Raw genomic sequence first — 21,775 nt, 5'->3', positions numbered from 1 at the left:
ACTTATACAAAATCTAACTAAAGGTCTTATAAAGCTAACAACGGTGTCCGATCTCAAGTTAATGAATATTTGTGAAGACAGTGTTTCATTAGCTGCGACTGTCCCTTCAATCCTAGCTATGTGTAGCTACAAACCACGGATAGTTAGCTTCCTTTTCGCCTTAATTCGATTATATTACAGTTTGAATTTCGTCACGCCACTTACACAACATCTAACTATATGTCTTATAAAGCGAACAACGGTGTCCGATTTCAATTTAATGAATATTTGTGAAGACATAAAAAAGTTTCAGAAGTGAATTTTGTAATGGAATAGCAGAGATCTGCGTGACCTAGCTAGATTCAGAAGACTACCTGATCTCAGGTCAGTTGTGTATGTAAATGTTGGGGCGTGACTGTTGTCTTAAGGTTCCGGATTTTGAGATGCTTACGCAAGCAACTCAGCTTTGTTGAGATTCGCCCGTTTTCAGCGGCAGTTTCAAAATATGAGATTTTCATAATAAAGGGGTGTCAATGGGATTTTGAGCTTCAATGTATGTCCTTTTTACCCACTGAACTGTCGTTATTCAACTATGACAGGGTAAAATCGGTTTTGCATTCTATCACCCCTTTAATAATGTGGGGTTTTATTTTGAACAAAAACCTTAAGTTAACTATTTCTGTAGCAAATAAATAAAATTAAATAATGAACATTAGTACTATAAAAGGTTACGTTTTCTGAAAAAAAAATGGTCAATGTGCAGTTGAAGCATTTGAAGTGTAAATATATTTTGATGAGTCATGCCGTGGTTTTATATGCGAGGAGGTTAAAGCGTTTGTGAAATTGTTGAAACGTCAGTTGAAATAAAATTTAAAGGAGTTGAAGCATCAGTTCAAGAGAAAGAACTTAAGTGGAACTACGCCCATTTAAAAAAAAATGTATATATGTTCTACCTATGTTCTGAAACTATTTGTAAACTTCTCCCAAATACAAAAACTAGACTACTGAAACTGAATTTTGTGATTTTTATCAAGTATAAAGTGTGGAACTGCTCCATAGACAATGATTTGGGAAAGGTGTTATAAATGACACTGAGAGCACCTAGGGGAATGTTCTGGGTATATAGGTACATTTTCTGTTTCACAACGGAGAACAGTACAATAGAATATACTGTAGCTCATTTGAGTATAAAAAAAGAAAACTATCAGTATCCCATTCATTGTCTGTGAAGCAGCTCCAGACTCCATACTTTATATTGATACTTGACATCACAAGGTTGAGACTTGAGTCTCTGATTTCTGGCTTTGAGAGAGAGTAGCTCATGTTCAGAAATATTGATTGAACTTTTCTCGGCCATGGAAATAGCAATCTAATTCTTAATTTAGGTGGTGTTCCCCTTTAAATGATCTGAAGCATATATTTGAAATGAATAGGCCAGGCAAATGCCTTGTTTATATTATAAAGTATATAAACAAAATATGAAACGCTATAACATTTGATTTCATAAGAAATTGTTTTTTAGAGTATATGATTCAACAACAATTTTGTGAATCAGCAATTTTGCAGAAGTCAGTACATGAAAATACAGCTCCAAGTTTAGAGCGTATTTCGAGTGTCAGCAGGATTTAAATTTGTAAAGGTCACTATATCCTCGGTATAACATACAAATTATCCCTGCATGTACACAGAAATAGACTACACAAACAATGAGGTCATTTATCTAGCCCCACTGCCGGCGTTGCTTTAGAGATAATAATCTCCGTCATTCACACGGGGGGTTGGGTCCACCACTTTGGTCCTGACTGAAATATAATAATAACAATAATAATAATAAGAAGAAGAAGAAGAAGAAATTTTATTTATGGGCACCTTTCATAGTACTCAAGGACACCTTATAGTTAAAACAAGCAAAAATACAGTTAAAAAGGCAAATATAATTAAAACAAACACATTTAAAAATTTTTTTTAAAAGAAAGCAGTATATCCATGAATTTGATGGAGAGTGGAGTTATGTGGGGTAGGCCTTTCGGAATAAGTGAGTTGATATTTCAACTATTAGATTGTCATGGAATTTTTTACAGAAATTTATGGTGCCTAATAACAATGGTGATCCCCTGACTCTTCCTCTTGTGCCACCGTGAGGTTAAAGGGCAACTATTATATAGCATTTTCAGAATAATACTTGTATTTTGTGTTTGTACTAGAACATGTTTACATGCTTTAATGTTAAAAAAAAACACTTTATTTTTGTCATACTGCCCATGGCTGCTGCACCTGTATTCACCCTCTGTATGAGGAGTGCCTGTCTCTTTAAGCCCTCCTCCTGAAAAAAGCCCAGTCAGCATTGACCAAGATTACAGCTATGTCGCGTTAGCATGTAGCAACTTAATAGTTAGCAGTAGGGCTGGGCGATATGGAAAAAATCTAATATCACAATATTGTAATGTTAACTATTGGTGCTTTCACAATATATTTACATAATGAGATTTTTGATAATCATCAGTAATGTGGATATAATTAAGTGGGTAAAGGCAAATAATAGAACTGTTACAACTGTCTGGTAAGTTCAGAAAATGACATCACTGTAATGCAGCCTTTAAAACCAGGAAAAGACAACACTTATGCCATATTACGATATCACGATATCCAAAATCTAAGACGATATCTAGTCTCATATCACGATATCGATATAATATCAATATATTGCCTAGCTCTAGTTAGCAGTATGCTAACGTTAGATTGTAGTGGAACGAAGCAGCACTTTCTACTGTCAAAAATCACAGATAAAGGCTTCTGAACCAAACGCTACCAATCTGACATGTTTCAGCAGTAATGCGACCCGGAATTGGGAAGAATTTAACAACATTGGCATCCAAGATGACATTGTTTACTGCCATTAGCCATGTAGCTAGTGTTAGTTTAGTTAGCAGTTGACACTTATAGAATATAGCAGCAATTTCTACAGGCAACAATTGCAAATAAAGGCTTTTAAACCAAATACTAACAGAAAATGTTTCAGGGGTAATGTGACCCGAATTGGGGAAAATTTAACGACACTGGCAGCCAAGGTGACATTGTTTATTGCCATTAGCGTGTAGTAACATGGGACAATGTTAACACCGCAGTGGCTTAAAAAAAAAACAAAAAAAAACACTCCAGTCCTGCCTACTTGGAGGAAATGACCAATCATAGCAGGCTAGCTCAGAGTTGCGTAAAACTTAGCCGCGAGTAGAAAAAACTGTTGAAACCGGAGTGTTCAGTTGGAAATCTGAACATTTTATCTCACAGAGATTTGTCTAAAATAAGTTTACCTCATTGTTTGAAGTTTTGGCCACGTTTAACATGATATTCCAACATTTTAATATTGTAGATATGACAGAAAACACGGAAAAGCATAATATGTGACCATTTTTACCTTTTTAATTTAACTCTGTCCGATACTTTTTGCGACAAATTACCTGCAAAACTAACGGCATTCCCATCTGCTGCTGTACTTTGTTTTAAACGCTAAATAACTTAAGACGCTAACATGCTAAATAAAAAAAAAAAACATATGGTAAACAAACATTATACCTGCCAGAAATGACTATTTCCATTGTCATCTTGAGAGTCTTAACATGCTGATGATGGCCTACAGCTCACAGCACTGGTGTGCCTGAATAAACATGGCTGTTTATCTTTACTCCTCCATTACTCTATGATGTGTGGCTTTATTTTGAACGAGAATGATTCACTCAAACATCTGGTGTTAATTACGTCTGTAGCGAAAGAAAAACATGTTGCATGCGTTGGCAGACATTCTGACATGTCATAGCCGGAAACACTACTGCAGTTAATAACGTTAGTGACTGCATTCCATTCATGGAACCGAGCCCTCATTAACAAAATTAGTCACGCCTGTGCTTTTCCTGCTGGGATGAGTCAAAATGTCTGCCATTAAAAAGGTTTACATGGAATGCCATGAAGTAATTATCTGAAAATAGAAGTGGTTCTCTTTCTTTTCGCTGTTCTTGAATTTTCTGATGAGTGACTTTTGCATTGTAGTTTATCATTAACTGAAATGACGAGTCCTATTAAATATGCTGTTCAAAGTGCCTTGTCACTGAAACAATACTCATAAGTTTAGAGGTAGCAGGTGATCTTTTACTGAAACCCACTCTTGCTCGCCTCTCATCACTTTCCCCCACTGTCTCCAGACCCCCTCCTCATCCTCTCCTGTGGTAAATTATTTGTACAGTGGGGGCTGAAATGGCAGATTGGCTGCTTTGACAAGTTCTAAACACAGATCCGAACCGGTGTACTGCATCTATCCTGTGAATGCAGGGAATTGTCCCCTTGTGTATTACAGTATGACTCAGAGGGATGTTGAATTTACACACAGACGTGTTCTCTGTCCATCCTCTGATGACAGGCTAATGTACAGTATATGCCAAGCAGATGGTTGGCTAATTGGCCAATTGTTACCTTTTTAACTGGTGGCAGTAATTAATGCCAACTCCATCTATTTAGTGTCTGGTTGATATAATACTGACCTGAATGTCACAGCTAGCATCTGTCTACTTTAGCCTTCTTTCTCTCTCGCTCCTGTTGTTCCGTTCCCTCTCTGTCAGTTCTCTGCTTGTCTGCTGCAAAATTTCTTTCACTTTTATCTATCAGCATATCAACTCTGTCTGTCATCCGCTGTCTTGACTCTCTTGTCTTTCATTTTCTGTCTTACTGCCCGATTGTGGTCCATCTTTTATGCTCCTCCTCTGTCCTGCTCTTCCCTCCCACTCCTACACACTCTAAAGTATTTTTGTTTGTTTTCTTTACTGTTCTTTTCCAGGAAAGCGAGAGATTCTCTGCCAACTTTCCGCCAGTTCTTCAGCTCTGCATTCAGCCTGACCCATGTCAGCCTGGCCTCTGTGAAAGTCCCGCCTGATTCACTGAGGTGAGTCACCGTCACAGGCAAGGATGTAAAGGGATCTTTAGGCATCCTTAAGCACGTGCAAGATGCAAATCACTTGTATGGTCTGAACTGCAAACGGATGAAAAAGGAACATCTGTACATCTTACTGTAACCTCATTCATTTTGACCCCTTTTGCATTTGGCATTATTTATATGTATCTGATAAGATCATAATTCCGTACAGCAAAAGAAAAAGATTAAAATTCCTATGTCAATGAACCCAAACTATATTAAAGATTTTATCCCCCAACCTACTGGGGAGGTGATAACCGATGCATATGGCCATGCTACTTACAAAATCCATCTCTTGGAGATATAAATAAATTGCAAAAAAGTGTGAAATAAACCAATCAATCCAAGACTAATTTTCAAAAATGCACTGTCAACATACTCGCAATGATTTAAAGGCTGGTTTTGACATAGGAAGTGACTTGTGAATTGTGTGTGCGTGCGTACGTGCGTGCTTGCGTGTGTGTGTGTGTGTGCGCGTGAGTGTGTGAGAATCTCGACAAACAGCAATTCCTTGTGTCATGTTATATTAAAATGATTCCAATGAGTTCCACACTGAGGTTTACAGAGTTGTTACTCAAATTCCTTAAATTAAAGTCTGAAACGGTATTGGGGGCGGGAGGGGGGGTTGGATATGAAGAACTAATAGATAAAGATCTTACTAGATACTATCAAATACATAATTGGAATATTATGGCAATATTATACAGGTCTTGAAATGATTAAACAAAACAATATTTTATTTAACACAGACAATACGTCTCCCAGCATTTCTATCAGGAATTTCACATTCAGAAGAAGTAAATGAAATCCATAAAGTAATCCAATTAATGAAATACTGTCAATGAGCCAATATGGATTATTTTTATATCTCCCATAAATATGGAGACTAGTGGTGAATCATTTTATTTTTTTATTTCACATTTATTTTTTCAGGCAAGTCATTAAGAACAGGTTCTTATTTGCAGTGGCCGCCTGACAAGTGGCAAAGCCACTTAGGGGAAGGGAAGGAGGGCTAGGAAATAAAATCCATTAGACATACATAATGTTTAGCTATGAAGAAGGGTCATGATATAAGTAGCATGTATGGTAACTCATGTAGCCCATTATTTCTGCCCACCTCTTTTAAGTGTGTTACCAGCAGTTTTTACTGACGTGTCAACCGACATTTATGCTGCTGACAATGTTTAGTCAAACTTGACGCCTAAGAGTGGTAAAAGATGGATTCCCACTCAGCCCACTCATGCTAAAAATGTGTCCACTCGTGTTGCTGTAAGGTGCTTTAGTTTAAGCGCTGTCTAAATTACACACAGCAAGGATCACTGCCGAAGGCCTTTTATGTTTTATATCCAACCTTTAGCAAACTGTTAAAGAGGAGACTCTTAAACTTTTTTCAGTTTTTATTGTGTCAGGCTTGAACACTAAAATAGCTCATACCATATGGAGTGTAGTTTGCATCCAAACCATCAATGAGATTTAATCATCAAGGCTCACATTAGGTTTCAAATGCCTTTCCAGGACAGTGGAGGCATTTTTATTATTTTGGTAGACTGGCCTTCAATCAGAGGACACAGATTGAAGCCCCCGTATTGGCTGGCGTCCACCGTGCTGACGTGTCTTTGTGCGGGACTCTGTATCCTTACCAGCTTCAGGAGATCTGTAAACCAGCTCAGAGAGCGGCCAAACAAAAAAGCCAGTTTCCACAATGAGAATAAATGGACTACTGCTATATTACAGTTTCTCTTTGAGGTGTGTAGCTTGCTGTTAGCTTCTCATAGCCAAAACACAATCAATAGCAGAGAAAACAAAGCAAACTGCCAACAATTGAGATAATTGTGTGCTGCATGATGGCTCTCAGCCAAAAAAATGGACTTCAACTTGGCACCCCTCCTTATTACCTCTTCATGGTGCATAACTATTCGTAAATGTGTATTCGTTGCACAAGAACAACCTCCAGCAGAGCCTTGATGTGCAAATGCAGTTTTCTTTTTTGTATCCAGCTGGGCTTGTGTGTGTATGTGTGTGCATGAGCAACAATTGGCCACTTTACCTGAATAGAAATTAGGTGGTTTTCGGTGGGGAGTTAGTTAGCTATGGATCTTCCTTTTAAGCTACTTTTCTTTAAATCCTTTAAGATGGCTCAAAAACTTTTAGGTGTGCAGAGGAGAATGTGGGGCAGGGTCGGATGATCTGTCCAGGTTGTTAGAGGGAGGAAAAGAAGCAGTTGGATTTATTTATTTTTGTGGGACTGATCCATCTCCTTTTTTTTTTTTTTTCTCCATGTTTCTATTTGTCATTTTGGCCTTGCATTTGTCCATTAATTGCCTGTTTATCTTCCTATCATTCCTCTCTCTCTCTCTCTCTCTCTCTCTCTCTCTCTCTCTCTCTCTGCTTTTGCATTCCCCTGTCCTGTCTCTCTATATCCCATCCTACCCTGACTGTGTTTTCCTTCAGGGCTCTGTTCTTAGGTCTGTCCAATAACCCTCATATCACTGACTTACACCTGGACATCGGCAGCTGTGAGGTATGCTCTGTTAGTCTAGGCTGTGCTGTAGATATATTCACTCATCTTCCTCATAGATTGACCCTCGTGGCTATCCTATCATGTCTCACTCCTCGCTGTCTTCTTCCCACAGTTGAGGTCAGCAGGTGCTGGGGTGATTCAGGAGCTGTTTCCTCGAGTTTCATGTGTGGGGACTTTAGACATCTCTGATAATGGTGAGAGACACGCTTGCACACACCTACGTGCAGACTTACATGGTCTTTTGTATATTTTTAGACAAAGGAATGTGCAGTTTTTTTAAATTTAAAATGCATCCTTTTTAAACAAACCTAGTAAATCAATAAATCTTAACATTATCATTCTGTAATAATGTCTTCTACGGCTCTGGAGTGAGCTTTCCAAAGCTTGAAAACATAACCCTGATGATGTCGTAGTGATGTCATCAGGTTTATCTCTGCTTTGACTTGAGACTCAACCTTTTTAACAGAAAGCCTGAGTTATTGAAAAAACTAAAAAGCTTGGCTACATATGCTAAATAAAAAAAATCCTTTTTTAATTAATTATTGAGATGTTTTACTAACACAAAAACAATAATTCAGTCAGAGACACTTATGTATGGCAAGGAATTGATCATTTATAGCAAATGCGTATACAGTTAGATTTGTTAGAAATGGCTCTGCTCTTTGAGGAAGCTCGGCAGAATAGGAGCAGCAATAAGGCTTCTGCCATGAGAGGTAATCCCCCTTAATAAACATACATGAACATCTAAACTGAGTTAAATCAGTACCAAAAGCTAATCACATGAGGAGGAGGAGGAGGTTGGGGTGGTGGAGGGAGCTACGGTAGCACACAGTGTCAATATTAGTGTGTCAGCAGAGGAATAGTGAAGTGTCAGAGCTGTAAAACTGCATGAATATGATTGCTGGTAACCTAGCAGCCGATGAACGAGCCAGTGATTGTGAAAGATGAATGAAACAGCTGATTCCAATCCCCCAATGCAGGGGTGACTTCTGTGCTCCAAACTAACACAGTGCTCCATTAAACAAAAATGATGCACTCATTCAAATGGGAACCAGATTTTATTTTTATTTTAGATTCAAGGCTATATTACCAACTGTGCAAAGTGAGCAAAGACCAAACTTGGTGCACCAGACCATCAGGGACCCCAATACTCCCAGGTTCACTGCATGCCAATTGGTTTTGCTAATTTGACGAATTGCAATTTGTTCCTCAGGTACAATACCAACTAAGACAGGTCCTTCGTTAGCCCTGTGTTGTTGAGGGGCCCAATTCAATTGTTTAATCAAATACGTTTTGGGACCTGGTAGTATTATTCCAGCATAGGTGTGCTGGTTGATCATGTATGCCCTGTACTTAAAGTGCTCATATTATGCCTTTTGGCTTTTCCCCTTTCCTTTATTGTGTTATATATCTTTTTGTGCACGTTATAGGTTTACAAAGTGAAAAAGCCCAAGTCCACCCCAAAGGCACTTACCATCTCCAACAGAAAACACTGTTGCCAAACTGCTCCAAACAGCTCTATTGTAGTCCAGCCTTTACTTCCGTGATGAACGTGCATCATTTTGTAACACACGTTATAATGCTCGTCTAGCTGATAGCGTGGCACTCCCTCATACTCTGCAACTGACTAGCTAGCAGTACTTACTGCGCATGTGCGACTCCCAACAAAGGTGGTACAGAAGTGGGATGCCTCTCTCTGTAGCTAAAACAGAGAGCTCAACACACAGGGTGAAAAGAGGAGCTACAGCAATGTGCAGTACAACAAAAATATGGTGTTTTTTTTTTTTTTTTTTAAATTAAACCACATAATGGTACAACCTATAAATACAATTATGAACCTTAAATTTAGCATAATATGAGCACTTTAATGTAGAGGTGACAGGGTACATACACAGGATAGTAGGTGGCGGGTCCAACGGCAAATATTTGCCCTAGGGCTCCCTACATAAACATCGTTATCATCATATAATCTTGCTGTCAATTACTTTTTATAGAAAAAGATGTCCTCAACTTGATCTTTGTTTTTTGGATTTTTTTGTTTTTTGAAGTTATATTACCAGTCCACTCTGTACAGCATGCTTTGAAAGTCAGGGAGGAATAGATTGAACTAGATTGACTTGAAAGTTCTATTGGAACAGTCTTAACCTTGAAGCTACTGCTTACTCACACTCATTTGAGCCTTAACCACTGAAACTCCTTTTCTTTAATTCTAACCAAGTACTGTTTTTTTATAATTACAATCACTTCCATGAACAAAGCAAATGGGATATTGACTGCCTTCATTTCTAAACGGCTGTAACACCCCCCACCCCCACCCCCCACCACCACCCTCCTGCTCTGTTAGTTTCCTAAAGAATAAACTCATTTCACACAAGAGGCATGTAAGTTTATTTAACCATAGATATTTTTGCTCTCTGAATGAGGCATTAAAGTCTTTGTTGCTGAAATATCTCGCCATGGTAACCGCTTCCTCTGAGCAGCATCGTCCATCCTGGAGCTTTTGAAAATGTGAGTAGGTGGGAGTGGGGGTGGGGGCTGGGGGTGGTTAATTAGGAGTATTCTGGAATCTCTTTGGGCCGTGAGATTTTGTTCCAAAACTAGATGGGAAAAAAAAACAAAAAACTGAGATTTGAAAGCAAATGTTAGCACCTGGCCAATTTAATGATGAGTCACTGACAGCCCAGAAAGTTTGTGTAGTAAAAATGACTATTTTTAAATTTTTTTAATAAAGATTACCTCTCTAAAAGTGTGTGTGTGTGTGTGTGTGTGTGTGTGTGTGTGTGTGTGTGTGTGTGTGTGTGTGTGTGTGTGTGTGTGTGTGTGTGTGTGTGTGTGTGTGTGTGTGTGTGTGTGTGTGTGTGTGTGTGTGTGTGTGTGTGTGTGTGTAGGCTTGGATGCGGACTTGCTGGCTGTCATCCCAGCGTTGTCCAGACACCCTCCCTCAAACACCTGATGCTGGGGAAGAACTTCAACATCAAGGGCAGGTACGGACCACGCGGGGAACCAGCAGTACAGATGGTTGTGAAGACGATACTGATGAGGAATGTTTTCCTCTTCTCTCTGCCTCCTTAGGGTGCTGGATGAAATTCTGCAGAAACTGGTTCACTTGGTGCAAGAGGAAGAGTGTGTGAGTTGATTACATAACATATTGTACACAAATCCTCTGCGGCGTTCCGCACAGATGCACGCCTACGCATGCCTCACAGTATTGTAGCCACACACACACATCCTCTGCACGCAAGAACACACGCTTGTCACCGCTTAAATTCTCGTGTCCTCATTCATGTGCGGTTAAGCGCAATCTCCAACCTGCTGCCACACACACACAAGGTGCAAACGTTGCACACGAGTCATGTTGTCTGTGGGCTCGGCAAATGATTCATTTGGTCTCAGTGTATTTGCGAGGCTCCCGGGGCTCTCTCCGCTCTCCGCTCTGCAGATCCAGCATGACAAGTAGCTTACTCAATTATTTACAACTGTTGATGGTGATAGCTCACAACGATGCTCTCGCACGGAGTATGGTCTGATGGGTGCATGCAAGCACACCAACCGAGGCACAGCTGGGTGTCAGTGTGTAAGTTGAAAGGAAGTACACCAAGTTCAAGTTCACATCAAGTACAGTAGATGACGTCCTAATGCAAAAAGTACTGCTCAGAAAGAAAGTGGAGGAATTTGTTTGGGAGAAAGTGCAAATGAGCCGTTAATTATTATGCACTTGGTCTCTCTCTAAGCAAAAAAAAAAACAATAAATAATTGAACTGCAGGGAGTTTGAGCTGAAAATTGTGTTTTTAATAATAATAAAATAATACGATAACCCGAACCTTTTGTAATAATCATTGAAAAACATATTTCCCAGATATTTTGAAAATAAAAGCCCTGTCTATAATCTACCTGGAGGAGTGAGTGAGTGAGTGAGTGAGTGAGTGTGTGTGTGTGTGTGTGTGTGTGTGTGTGTGTGTGTGTGTGTGTGCGGTGTGAAAATGCAGAGCGAGTGTAAGTTCATTATCGAATGAATGATGAAGTTAACACCGGTTTTCCGTCGCTTTTGTGACGTTGAACATGACACCACAACGAAAAACACAGAAAGGTCTACTGCCAATGTGAAAGGAGTAATCAGCTGTTTTATCTTTTTACAAAATTCCTGCATACACGCACTTATTTTGGTTGAAAAGGGATATAGATGAATCAATGCTGTCTCTTCCTGCCTCCTCCAGGCACTGCAGTCCCTCTCCCTGGCTGACTCGAAGCTTCGCCAGCGGGGCACAGTGCTGGTCAACGCCCTGGGCTCCAACACCTGCCTGCGGAAGGTAGACTTAAGCGGCAACCTCCTGGAAGACTCCGGGGCCAAGATGCTCAGCAAAGCCCTGCAGATCAACACAACACTCAGGTGTGTTTGTGTTTATTTTGAGAACAGTACTCTGATGGGCGCGAAAAAGGGATTTCCTTGCAAATCGGAGCACACTGTAACAGAGGAAGATAAGGGAACAAAGAGGTGTTAGAGGACAGAATAGGGTCAGTGGGAAATGAATATGTTAGGTATGGTTTGAAGAGAGGATATACTGAGGCTGCTTAGAGGAAGAACAGTGAGTTTAATGCAATGCATCAAAGATAAGAGAGGTAAAAGTGAACCTTGTAGGAGATAAGAAGGTAAGACCAAGGAACAGGAGGGATAGAGAGAAGAATCTGTGAAGGGAGGGGAAGTGGCCTTCAGGCATACAATGTATTGCACCTCCCTGAAGTAAGACAAAAGGTGTGTGTGTGTGTGTGTTTTGGAGGTGGAGCAGATGGAAACTCTGAGATAGGCAGAAAGAGTGAGGGGAAAAGGAGGACAGCAGCGAGACAGTAGGTAGGTCGGAAGCATTTGGATGGGGAAACGGTTGGATATGGACTAGAGAGGAAGAAAGTTATGATGGGAGATGGAGACCACCTAAGGAGCGAGATTTGGGTTTAGCTGATTGAATTTCTAGGGCAAAGCGAGTCGAGGGAAGTAGAGATGGAGGAGGAAGAGGATGGATAAAAGGAAAAGAGGCTGAAAATGACTGATCTATTAAAAACAGGAGTTAGACAGTGTAGGTGGAGACGCTGCACTGTGTAATAACAGAAGCTCATTACTTGCATGGCAGTTGTTCACACATTATTAATGTTGTGATATGGACTCATTTGAAGCATGTAGCAACAAAAAAAAAAAAAAATCCCAAATGTCTTGTTAATCTTGCTGTGATATGTTTGTGCAGCTGTGTGGTCAGATAAGTACGGTAACTGTGATACTATTGGCCATGTGCGTGTGATTGTGTGTGTTTTAGGAGCATTCAAAAGTGACTCATCTTCTTTATCCTCTCTGTGCCTGTCTTCCATTATTTCCTGCTGGCTTGATCCCTCTCAGGAGTGTGATGTGGGATCGCAACAACACCACAGCGACAGGCTTCCAAGATGTGGCGAGAGCGCTGGAGCAGTAAGACGAGCACAACACACACCCTTTTGAGGAGGGGAAACACACATACAATGGTTCTCACACACACCCATATGAAAGGCAGATAACTGTCTCTGTACAATGTCTACTATTACACAGCGTTTCATCATTCCTCTGACGTGCATGCCAGTTAAGCTGTCATTTTTATCTGTGTGTGGGGGTGTGAAGTGTGTGTTTGAGTGTGTACAAGCATGTGTGTTGGTGCATTTGCGTATTAGGGAATTCGAGACAGCTGTTTTATAAGCACTCTGGGTGTTTTCTGTTTGTTCCTGTGAACATAACAATTCTTCCAGTTTGTTATTGCAAGGGTAATATTATCTTGTCTTTCTTGCTTTCATTCTTCCCTCTTTCTCTTGTTTCCCTCTCCACGTAATAGCAACTTTACACTTCAGTACATGCCCCTCCCACTCAGTGATGTCACTCAGGCATACCGCAGTGCCCCGGAAAAGACGGACCAAGCTCTAACCAAGGTGAAAGCAGCTTTGGGATTTTTAAATTTGCTGCGTGATGTTGTTAAAAAAAAAAAAAAAAAAAAAAGAAGCAGATAGTTAAAAACATTACCTGATTAAGTTGATGAGCTTTGATGAACGACTTTCATTTGCTTTTCATTAGAAGTGATGATTAAATGTGGACGTTTTGATAGATTATTTTATTGCAGTTGTGGAAACCCTGCATGCAAACAAAACGTTTGTTAGATTACTTGCCAGATACTTCCTAATTTCCTTTTGAATATTTAGATTGACATATCCAACCAGTACAATGCAGAAGAGATTACAAATACCTATATATAAACTGAACCACCAAATACCTGTTATAGTGGTTCAGCTGATGTCTTATTCATATCGCAGGCAAGCATTTCAGATTTTCTATTTAAAGGATGAGGAAGAGATGTGATAGATTAAAATTCAACATAAATAAATCAAAAAAGTATTAATAGTACAAATGTCATAACCTGTAAGTGTAGGTACACGTTAGACAATGACCACCAATTTATGTCTCGCACTTGGAGCTGAAACGATTAGTAGATAAACCATCTTGATAATCAATCAATCACAAGGGTCATTTTTCAAGCAAATATGCCAAACATTACCACGATCAATCTTTTCAAATGTAAGTATTTGCTAATTGTCTTTGTCTAATGTTTAATAAATTGGATATATTTGGGTTTTGGGAGTTTTGGTCAGAAAAAAAAAAGAGAAACTTTGGGCTTCATGGTATTGTTATGGGACTCCCTAAAAACGTTTAATTTCACCTGTGGGTAGTGCCTGACGCCGTCCGTCACACAGTGTTCTTGTTGGCTGGCATTGGGTTGTCTCGTCACTTTTCTGATAAGGAAGCAAAATTGTAACCTAAAGTTGTATATTATCCTAATCTGTGACTTAACCCAAAAATTAAACCTACAGGACACCTCACGCCTAATTGTAACTTCCAGCAGTGTGATCATCGATTTACATAGATACACTTCTACTGCGACTAGACTTCCCTGCAGATTTTTAAATGACATCTGCCTGACTGTGGATACATTCTCAAATTGACCATCATACAGTTACACTTGAAAATATGTACAACTAAATAGTGCTAAACTAAATTGATATTAATATGGACTAAATTATGTCCAACAACAAAAATCTACTCAGATGGGGGGGGTCTGCATTCTGATATCAATGAACGTGCACTCTGAGCACGGGCTGAGAGGGTCATGGAGCTTGCCCAAGCGTGCACTGCTACGTCTTGCAAAACCATGGCCATCCAGGTAAAATACCAAGTTTTTAGGGAGTTCCATATTGTTATGGGCATTTTTCATAATTTTGACATTTTATAGACCAAACAATAAATTGGCAGATTAATCCATAATGAAAATAACTGTTGCAGCCATAAATGCACTGCATGACCAATGTTCACTACCGGTTTGTGTAAAAGGCTGGACACAAGGATGCTGCAGGTTTTGCTTAAAGTGGAGCTCAGCTTCATGTTGGAAACTTGGGTGACTCATAACATTTTGTCAAAGAGGTGTTGATTCAGTCCCAGGTAAATTCATGCTGTTATTGTTATAGAAGCTGTATGCTAGTCAGTGGACAACAACCGGCAACAAGTGGTCCTCTTATTTTAATTTGATGTGTCACTATTTGCCATACTGCAAATTTATATATACATCAAGATTACCCAGACTAATCTCCAGGTCACTACCTTTTTTTTTTTTTTTTTTTTTAAACCAATGCATCTGCGATTCAGATGTCAGCTATTCAACCTTTGCGCATTCTTTACTAAAGTGAAGGATCTCTTTTTCAGCTAAGAGATATAAGATAATCCTTTTATTAGTCCCACAGCAGGGACATTTGCAATGTTAGAGCAGCAAGGGGATAGTGCAATAACAAAAGCATCAGCAAAAATCATATAATAAATACCTAAACAGTAAAAAAAGAAGTAAAACAGTAAAAAATGCTACACCACATACTGTAGCTTATCTCTGAATATCGATGTCCTCCGGTGTCTGTAGCTATTCACATTGGGTTTTTTTTTTTGGTCAGGGTGGCGCCCCGTCTTTTCGTTTGTGTAGATGTGCTGTTTTTCTAGCTGTGTCATCAGAGACTTTTCATATAACCAATCAAAGCATTTCATTTCAAGCCACAGTAACCCCCTCACGGTCACTGTCATGCCAATGACAGCCAGACAGCAAAAGAGAATGACTGTGTGGAAACAGCAAACACTAGCTTTTGGGCCGTCTTTATGCCTGGATACATATCATATCCTCCATCATGGCAAGGGAAGTGGGCTTTCGTTGCTCTTAACATTGCTAGACAGGAGAGATAGCTAAATATAAAGATCTGTCATTTTAGATACTGAACGGTGTGGTCATTTTCTGTCAATCCCACTGCTAAGGAAACGCTGTTAGTCACTTGGCTCGTAAGCTGCAGTTAACAGAGCAAGTCTGTTTACGTTGCTTGTCAAACTCCATTTTCCCGGCGGCTCGGCTGTCAGTAAGTCAAACACAACATTTTGCCTCTCCATAGACTTGGAAGCTAAAGGAGCATTTCTGATAAATCTCCAGAAACTACAAATATTTTTTTTCATCAATATATTTTTATAGCTAGTTTATTATATTTTGACTTTATGTTCATTCTAACATCAGAAATGGATCTGCTGTGGTACTCGACTAATAGATCATTTTCTGGAGCTTATCTTAAGTGTGCATACATAGTGTGTGAAGCTTTGATGTGTGTGTTAGGGTCCTTGTTTGTCTGCACATTGTCTATGAAGCTCCAAAGTCCTTGAGGAACCCTTGATTCCATCTTTCTTTGCATAAGATGATTAAGCAGTGAACACTTCCACCTGCTGAGTCAAGAAAATAAATCAAAGGCATCCCGTTTATTTCTGGGGATCAGAACTCTCCGCAGTCTCCTTATTACCATGCAAATGGCCTCGTCTCCTGTCTATAGCACACTGTGCTTTGTAAACAACTGTCATCGCCACTCCTCTCTCTTTGTGTGTGTGTGTGTGTGTGTGTGTGTGTGTGTGTGTGTGTGTGTGTGTGTGTGTGTGTGTGTGTGTGTGTGTGTGTGTGTGTGTGTGTGTGTGTGTGTGTGTGTGTGTGTGTGTGTGTGTGTGTGTGTGTGTGTGTGTGTGTCAGATCCAGCGTGCCCTGCTTAGGAACAACCAGACTCAGCGTTTCTCTCAGAAACAAGCTCTCAGGCTGCACCAAGGCCTCGTCACCAGCACTGCCGAACAGGTGTGTGTCTGTGTTTGTGCACATGATGGTGAACAAGTCAAGATTTGTATTTCAATGTTTGTTTTACCGACATGTTTGTTTGATTGTGCTTTAATTGTGCGTAGGTGATGGAACGTCTGTGTGTGCGGGTGCAGCAGCAGGTGTGTGTCCTGAAAGGCTGCGAGGAAGGAGAGGAGGTCCAGACGGCCAGACAAATCCTCAAAGAAGCCAGGGATTCAAGAGCTGTGAGGAGTTCACCACTTTAGTTTTTGTGTGTGTGAGGCATCGAAACTGTAATGACTCATATAATACCAAAGGGTATGAGGTACAGACACTAGAACAGGCATCGGCAACCTTAGGCCCGCGTGCCACCATGGGCACGCGGGACCTTAACCCATGGCACGCTGGCAATATGTGTTCAAGAGAGTTATTGATGTGTTGAAATCATGGTTGAAATGCTGAAGCACTCTCTTATCCGCATGCCAAATTACAACGTTCACAGTTGCGCGCGACCTGTTATTTACGGTAGTTTGACTCATATCTCTGAGTGGGAACAATACAAAGAGGATTACTAACGGCCGCTGGGGCAGATGAACTAACATTAGTCTTGTTACTGTAAGTAGGCTACATTAAAACCTTCGTGAGTTAAAAGTCAATACTTATCAATGCACTCACCTGTGTAGACCGGCACAAACATGTAGAAAGCAATATTTCAGTCTGCTCAGTCCACTCTTGTCCACCGCGCTGTTTTACGCAAACACAGCTCTACTCTGCAAATAGCACATTTTTACAAAACCAGCTAAAACAAACTCTGTCGGTTTGTAGTCTGTTTAAATTAGTTTGCTGGGAATCTTGAAATTTGGACAAATTCTTATAAACTTAAGCTGGCTGAAGAAACCATCCTCTCCGCTGGAGCGGTAAATATGGACGCATTATAATACCAAAACAAATACATGTGGCTACATAACGATTGCGTCATTCACGTGCATATTAATGCACGTGAATGACGCAATCGTTATGTTCGTGTTCTTCATTCTTGATAATGATGCTGGTTGTGTTATTATTTTCGCCCTAGCATCGTTTTTCATTGAAAATGAGGCATACAGGACCTGCTTATTCCCATGCTTATACCATTCATCATTAAAGCTGGGCTTTTCCACTCAACCTTTCGTTTCAGGCTCTTTGACAGTGATATTTTTGTCAGCCCATTTTCCACCAATCAGGATGCTGCATACTAAAACCATGTTTCCATAATCATAATAATAATATACAATAATAATAATAATTACAAGGTCCTGATTATGAGAAATAAATGATATCAAATGTTGCTATGGAATAAAATTACAGATTCCCTGGATATTACATTTTGATGTGATGTCATAATTAAACTTAATGTTGACATGGCACACTAATAAACAAGAAATTTTGAAAAGGGCACTTCATATCAAAAAGGTTGCCGACCCCTGCACTAGAAGGTCTGTGTGAATTATTTCTATTATTATGTCAGTTTTTTTTGTTTCATTACATATTTTGACCAGTGGCGGAAAATAACCCTAACTACCTGAATGGGCCATAAGAAATAGTTTTATATAAACAATGGATTACGTGACCTCTTGCTGTACATGTGCATGTGCTCTCCAACAGCTGAATCTGTAAAACGTTTCGATAAATATATATTGCTGCCATTTCACAACCTGGCAACCCCAAATTGAATTGCTTTTAAATAAAAAATTATTTATATGTAGAAATAGATGATTTGTTCCACAAAACTTCAGATCAGCTTCTAGAATATGATGATTTTTTTATTGATTAAACCAACCAACTGCATATAATGTAGTCACATTTACCTCCACCTGTAACTGCTACTACATCTAAACTGTCCTTGCACATAAATAATGATAATAATAATCCAACCATTTAATAAATACAATGATATAACTTTCAGAAAAGGGACAGTCTGCTCAATGAGAACATTCCTTTTGATCCTAAATTGCTCTTCCACTGATTTTAACCTCATCTCTCTCCTGTGTGTGCGTGTGTGCATGTGTGTGCGTCAGCTGTATCCCTCTCTGTGTGAGTTGGCCCATGTGTTGTCAGTGGACGGCCCCGTCAAACAGCGACTGGACACTCTGGCTGGTGAACTGGCTAAGGCTGCGGACAAAGAGCTGCAGGTATGTTGGTGGTGGAACTGTGGCCGTAATCGCCGATAACAGCCATTCCTGATGCATCTGTATTTTAAACTGGTGGAGGTCTGAACTAGTTGCATTTAAATTGCCCATTAATAGTGTGTGACTGTGTGTGCGGCACAGGTATGCTGACTTCAAAAGAAATGAAGCATTTCAATTCAAAGGGAATGAACAGTTTAACATTCTTCTAGTTCTGTTTCTATTGGGATTCAGTAGCACAGCGCAGTGGAAGGATAAAAAAGCAGCACACCGCGCAGGGGGACTCTGGGATACTTTCTATTGAATTTTAACTTACTTGAGCATAATTTACATTTCTGTTTGTGCTTTCCCATTTTGCTGTTGTGCACAAGGCTACATTTGTAATTTGCAAAGGTCAAGATCAGTTCAATTCAGTCACGCACAAATGTCCAACTTTGGTTTGAACTGGTAACCTAAGATCTGGAAGAGGTTGAACAGTTCATATGAATTGTTAGTAGTTGATACATGGATGAATGGGTTGCTCGAAAGCACATAAATTCAAAGATAACCGAACGGCTCAGAGTAAAGGAGCTGAATGAAAGTCTTAAGCGAGCTGATAAAGAAACACGCTCATGCTTTGAAAACTTAAGTGTGTACGAAAATGTCTGTTATGGATGTGTAGTGATGCATGTCTTGGTTCAACTGTGTCCAGGTGGTGGTGGACTCGATGGTGTCCCTGTGCCGTGAGCTGTGTCCAATGTCCTGCTCGGCCGCCGAGAGACTCACCCCGCCTCTCTCGTCCATCTCCGAACAAGTTTCGATCCCTCGCTCCGCCATCCGCAACGCCCTCATGGAGAGAGCGGCTGAGGATATCAACAGAGCCTTGGAGTAAGATAAAGAGCTGGTGAAAACAGTTGAAAGTCAAGCCAAGAACCTTAGCTAAGATACTGATTTAATTGTTATTTTCCTCTCCTCGTTTCAGGGAGGTGAAGTTGTCCGTGGTCTCCTATCTGACCAACTCCATAGTGGATCAGATTCTACAAGAGCTGTACAACACCCATAAAACCCTGGTACTGGTAATACCCCTTTTCTGCATGACTTCTTTGTAGAATTGTAGAACAAAATGTTTCCGTGTTCAAAACTGAAATCTCTATCTTCACAGCAAAGATGATTTAGGATCTAGTTCATCAGATTAACTGATACATTAATTTAATGGTATTTCTTATACCACACTTTACTACAACAGTAGATCATAACATTATATGAATTACAAAACGTAACAGACCGGGGCTCAACGCTAACTTTTTAAAGTGGTTGCCGGCTTGTCAACCAGGCATCATCCTTTGGTCGCCGAAAATGACAGTACGGTTGCCATGTTTTAAACTGCCTATATTTGGAGCAATTCATTTGTTATGTAACTATACTACACATGTTAATAATTTAACAATGAGATAATGACTTGCAATATAATTCCCCATCACTCTCAAATAGGGGTGCAGCCAGTGAGGGTGAGCTCACTGATCGGATCAATTTTCGGATCAGCACAAAAAAGGGGGGAATTTAAATGATTATTAAAAATGTAATAACAATAGCTTTTGACAATAATAACTTCTTTCACCAGTAAATTGCTGTTAAATGCCAAAAACAGATGAGAAAAGGGTATTTTACAATAACTTTGAATGCACCACAAGGTTTACCAGTTCTAAGTAAACGCAATATTTAGTCCCGTCTGTGTTGTTTCTCCGACAACAGCAGTGACCGGGTGCTAGTTTGTGTCTTTTAGCTCAGAGCTTTAGCAGCAGATGGTTGTACGTCCCGCTGTTGGAATCCTCTACAGTGAAATACAGTCACACGTTTACACCCTTTAGCTGTCAGCCATAGACTGTATATTAACGGACAGTGCATGTGTGACGTCACCCATTGGTTTGTGGAGATCTGCTATCCGTCGTCGAGTTTGCCGTTAAGGGCGCAGCCATCCTGGTTGCTGATGTGACGATTTTAGACGAGAGGGAGGAACGAGGGAGGAGCTTCTTACACTCTACGTTACACACTTTCACTGGCAATCGCATCATAGCCACGCCCTAAAACACCCCCTGCTTTATCACCGATTTTAAAATCAACGAGTCCATAATTCAAAAAATGATCATTCTGTGTTGCGGAAGACTTAAAAACTAGCGATTGAGACCATGAACTCATTATGAAAATGTTTTACTGAGGTAATAAATCAAGTGAGAAGTAGGTCACTTTCTCATAGACTTCTACAGAAACAGACCTCCTTTTGCAACCGCACCTGCTGGAATTCAGATAGAGTGCAGGTTTAAGGCACTTCCACATTTGCAGCACTTCGCCGAACCGGATACGTTGTCCATTAACATTAACAGTCTATGCTTTTAACAGTGTTTAATCCAGTTACTACTGTAGCTGATGGTAGGCTAACATTACCTGCTGTAAAGTGTAACGTGTTATTAGTGTTTACTAGCGTGACATGCAGCGATAATTCTGTTGCCTCTTGCGTCTGTTTTGGAGCATTAGAGAGAAGCGCAGACATTTACCTAAGTGGCACCGTAATTAGTTACCGGAAGTGGATTTTAACATGCGCCGTTAACGTGAACAGAAAAATGCGTTGCCTGTATCTTTTCACGGTAAACACGTGTGAAAAGCGGTCGCACAGCAGCTGAAATGTTGTGCTGCGCACGGACGTTTAAACTTTACGGAGACAACCAAATAGAATATTTGCCAATAGACTCAATCTGGTTGCCAAGGACAACAGTTTCTGTCGAGCCCTGTAGATATTTCAGCTTGAAATTCTGATTTTTGAAATTGTGTTTTAAAGGAATTAATAGTTCAACATTTTGGCAAATACAGTTATTGGCTTCTTTGCTGAGAGTTAGGTGAGAAGATTGATATTACTTCCATGTCTAATTAGGTATGTAGCTGGAGACAGTAGCTTAGCATACATACTGGAAGCAGAGAGAAACAGCTAGCCTGGCTCGG

General features: G+C 40.0%; 1 protein-coding gene across 1 annotated transcript in view; it reads left to right on the top strand.

Annotated features, from left to right (window-relative positions):
- Positions 1-21,775, top strand: part of carmil3 (capping protein regulator and myosin 1 linker 3) — a 97,920-nt gene that overhangs the window by 53,412 nt on the left and 22,733 nt on the right. The window contains 14 exon segments of the mRNA XM_039815464.1: positions 4,805-4,909; positions 7,391-7,460; positions 7,573-7,654; positions 10,349-10,396; positions 10,399-10,444; positions 10,533-10,587; positions 11,676-11,848; positions 12,845-12,913; positions 13,308-13,401; positions 16,560-16,658; positions 16,763-16,882; positions 18,695-18,808; positions 19,494-19,669; positions 19,764-19,857. Of these exon segments, the coding sequence (XP_039671398.1) occupies positions 4,805-4,909; positions 7,391-7,460; positions 7,573-7,654; positions 10,349-10,396; positions 10,399-10,444; positions 10,533-10,587; positions 11,676-11,848; positions 12,845-12,913; positions 13,308-13,401; positions 16,560-16,658; positions 16,763-16,882; positions 18,695-18,808; positions 19,494-19,669; positions 19,764-19,857 (1,345 nt within the window).

Source organism: Perca fluviatilis, chromosome 11, assembly GCF_010015445.1.
Source record: "Perca fluviatilis chromosome 11, GENO_Pfluv_1.0, whole genome shotgun sequence".
Lineage (NCBI taxonomy): Eukaryota > Metazoa > Chordata > Actinopteri > Perciformes > Percidae > Perca > Perca fluviatilis.
Note: the sequence above shows the minus strand (reverse complement) of the source record. Positions and strands in the feature narration are given on the sequence as shown.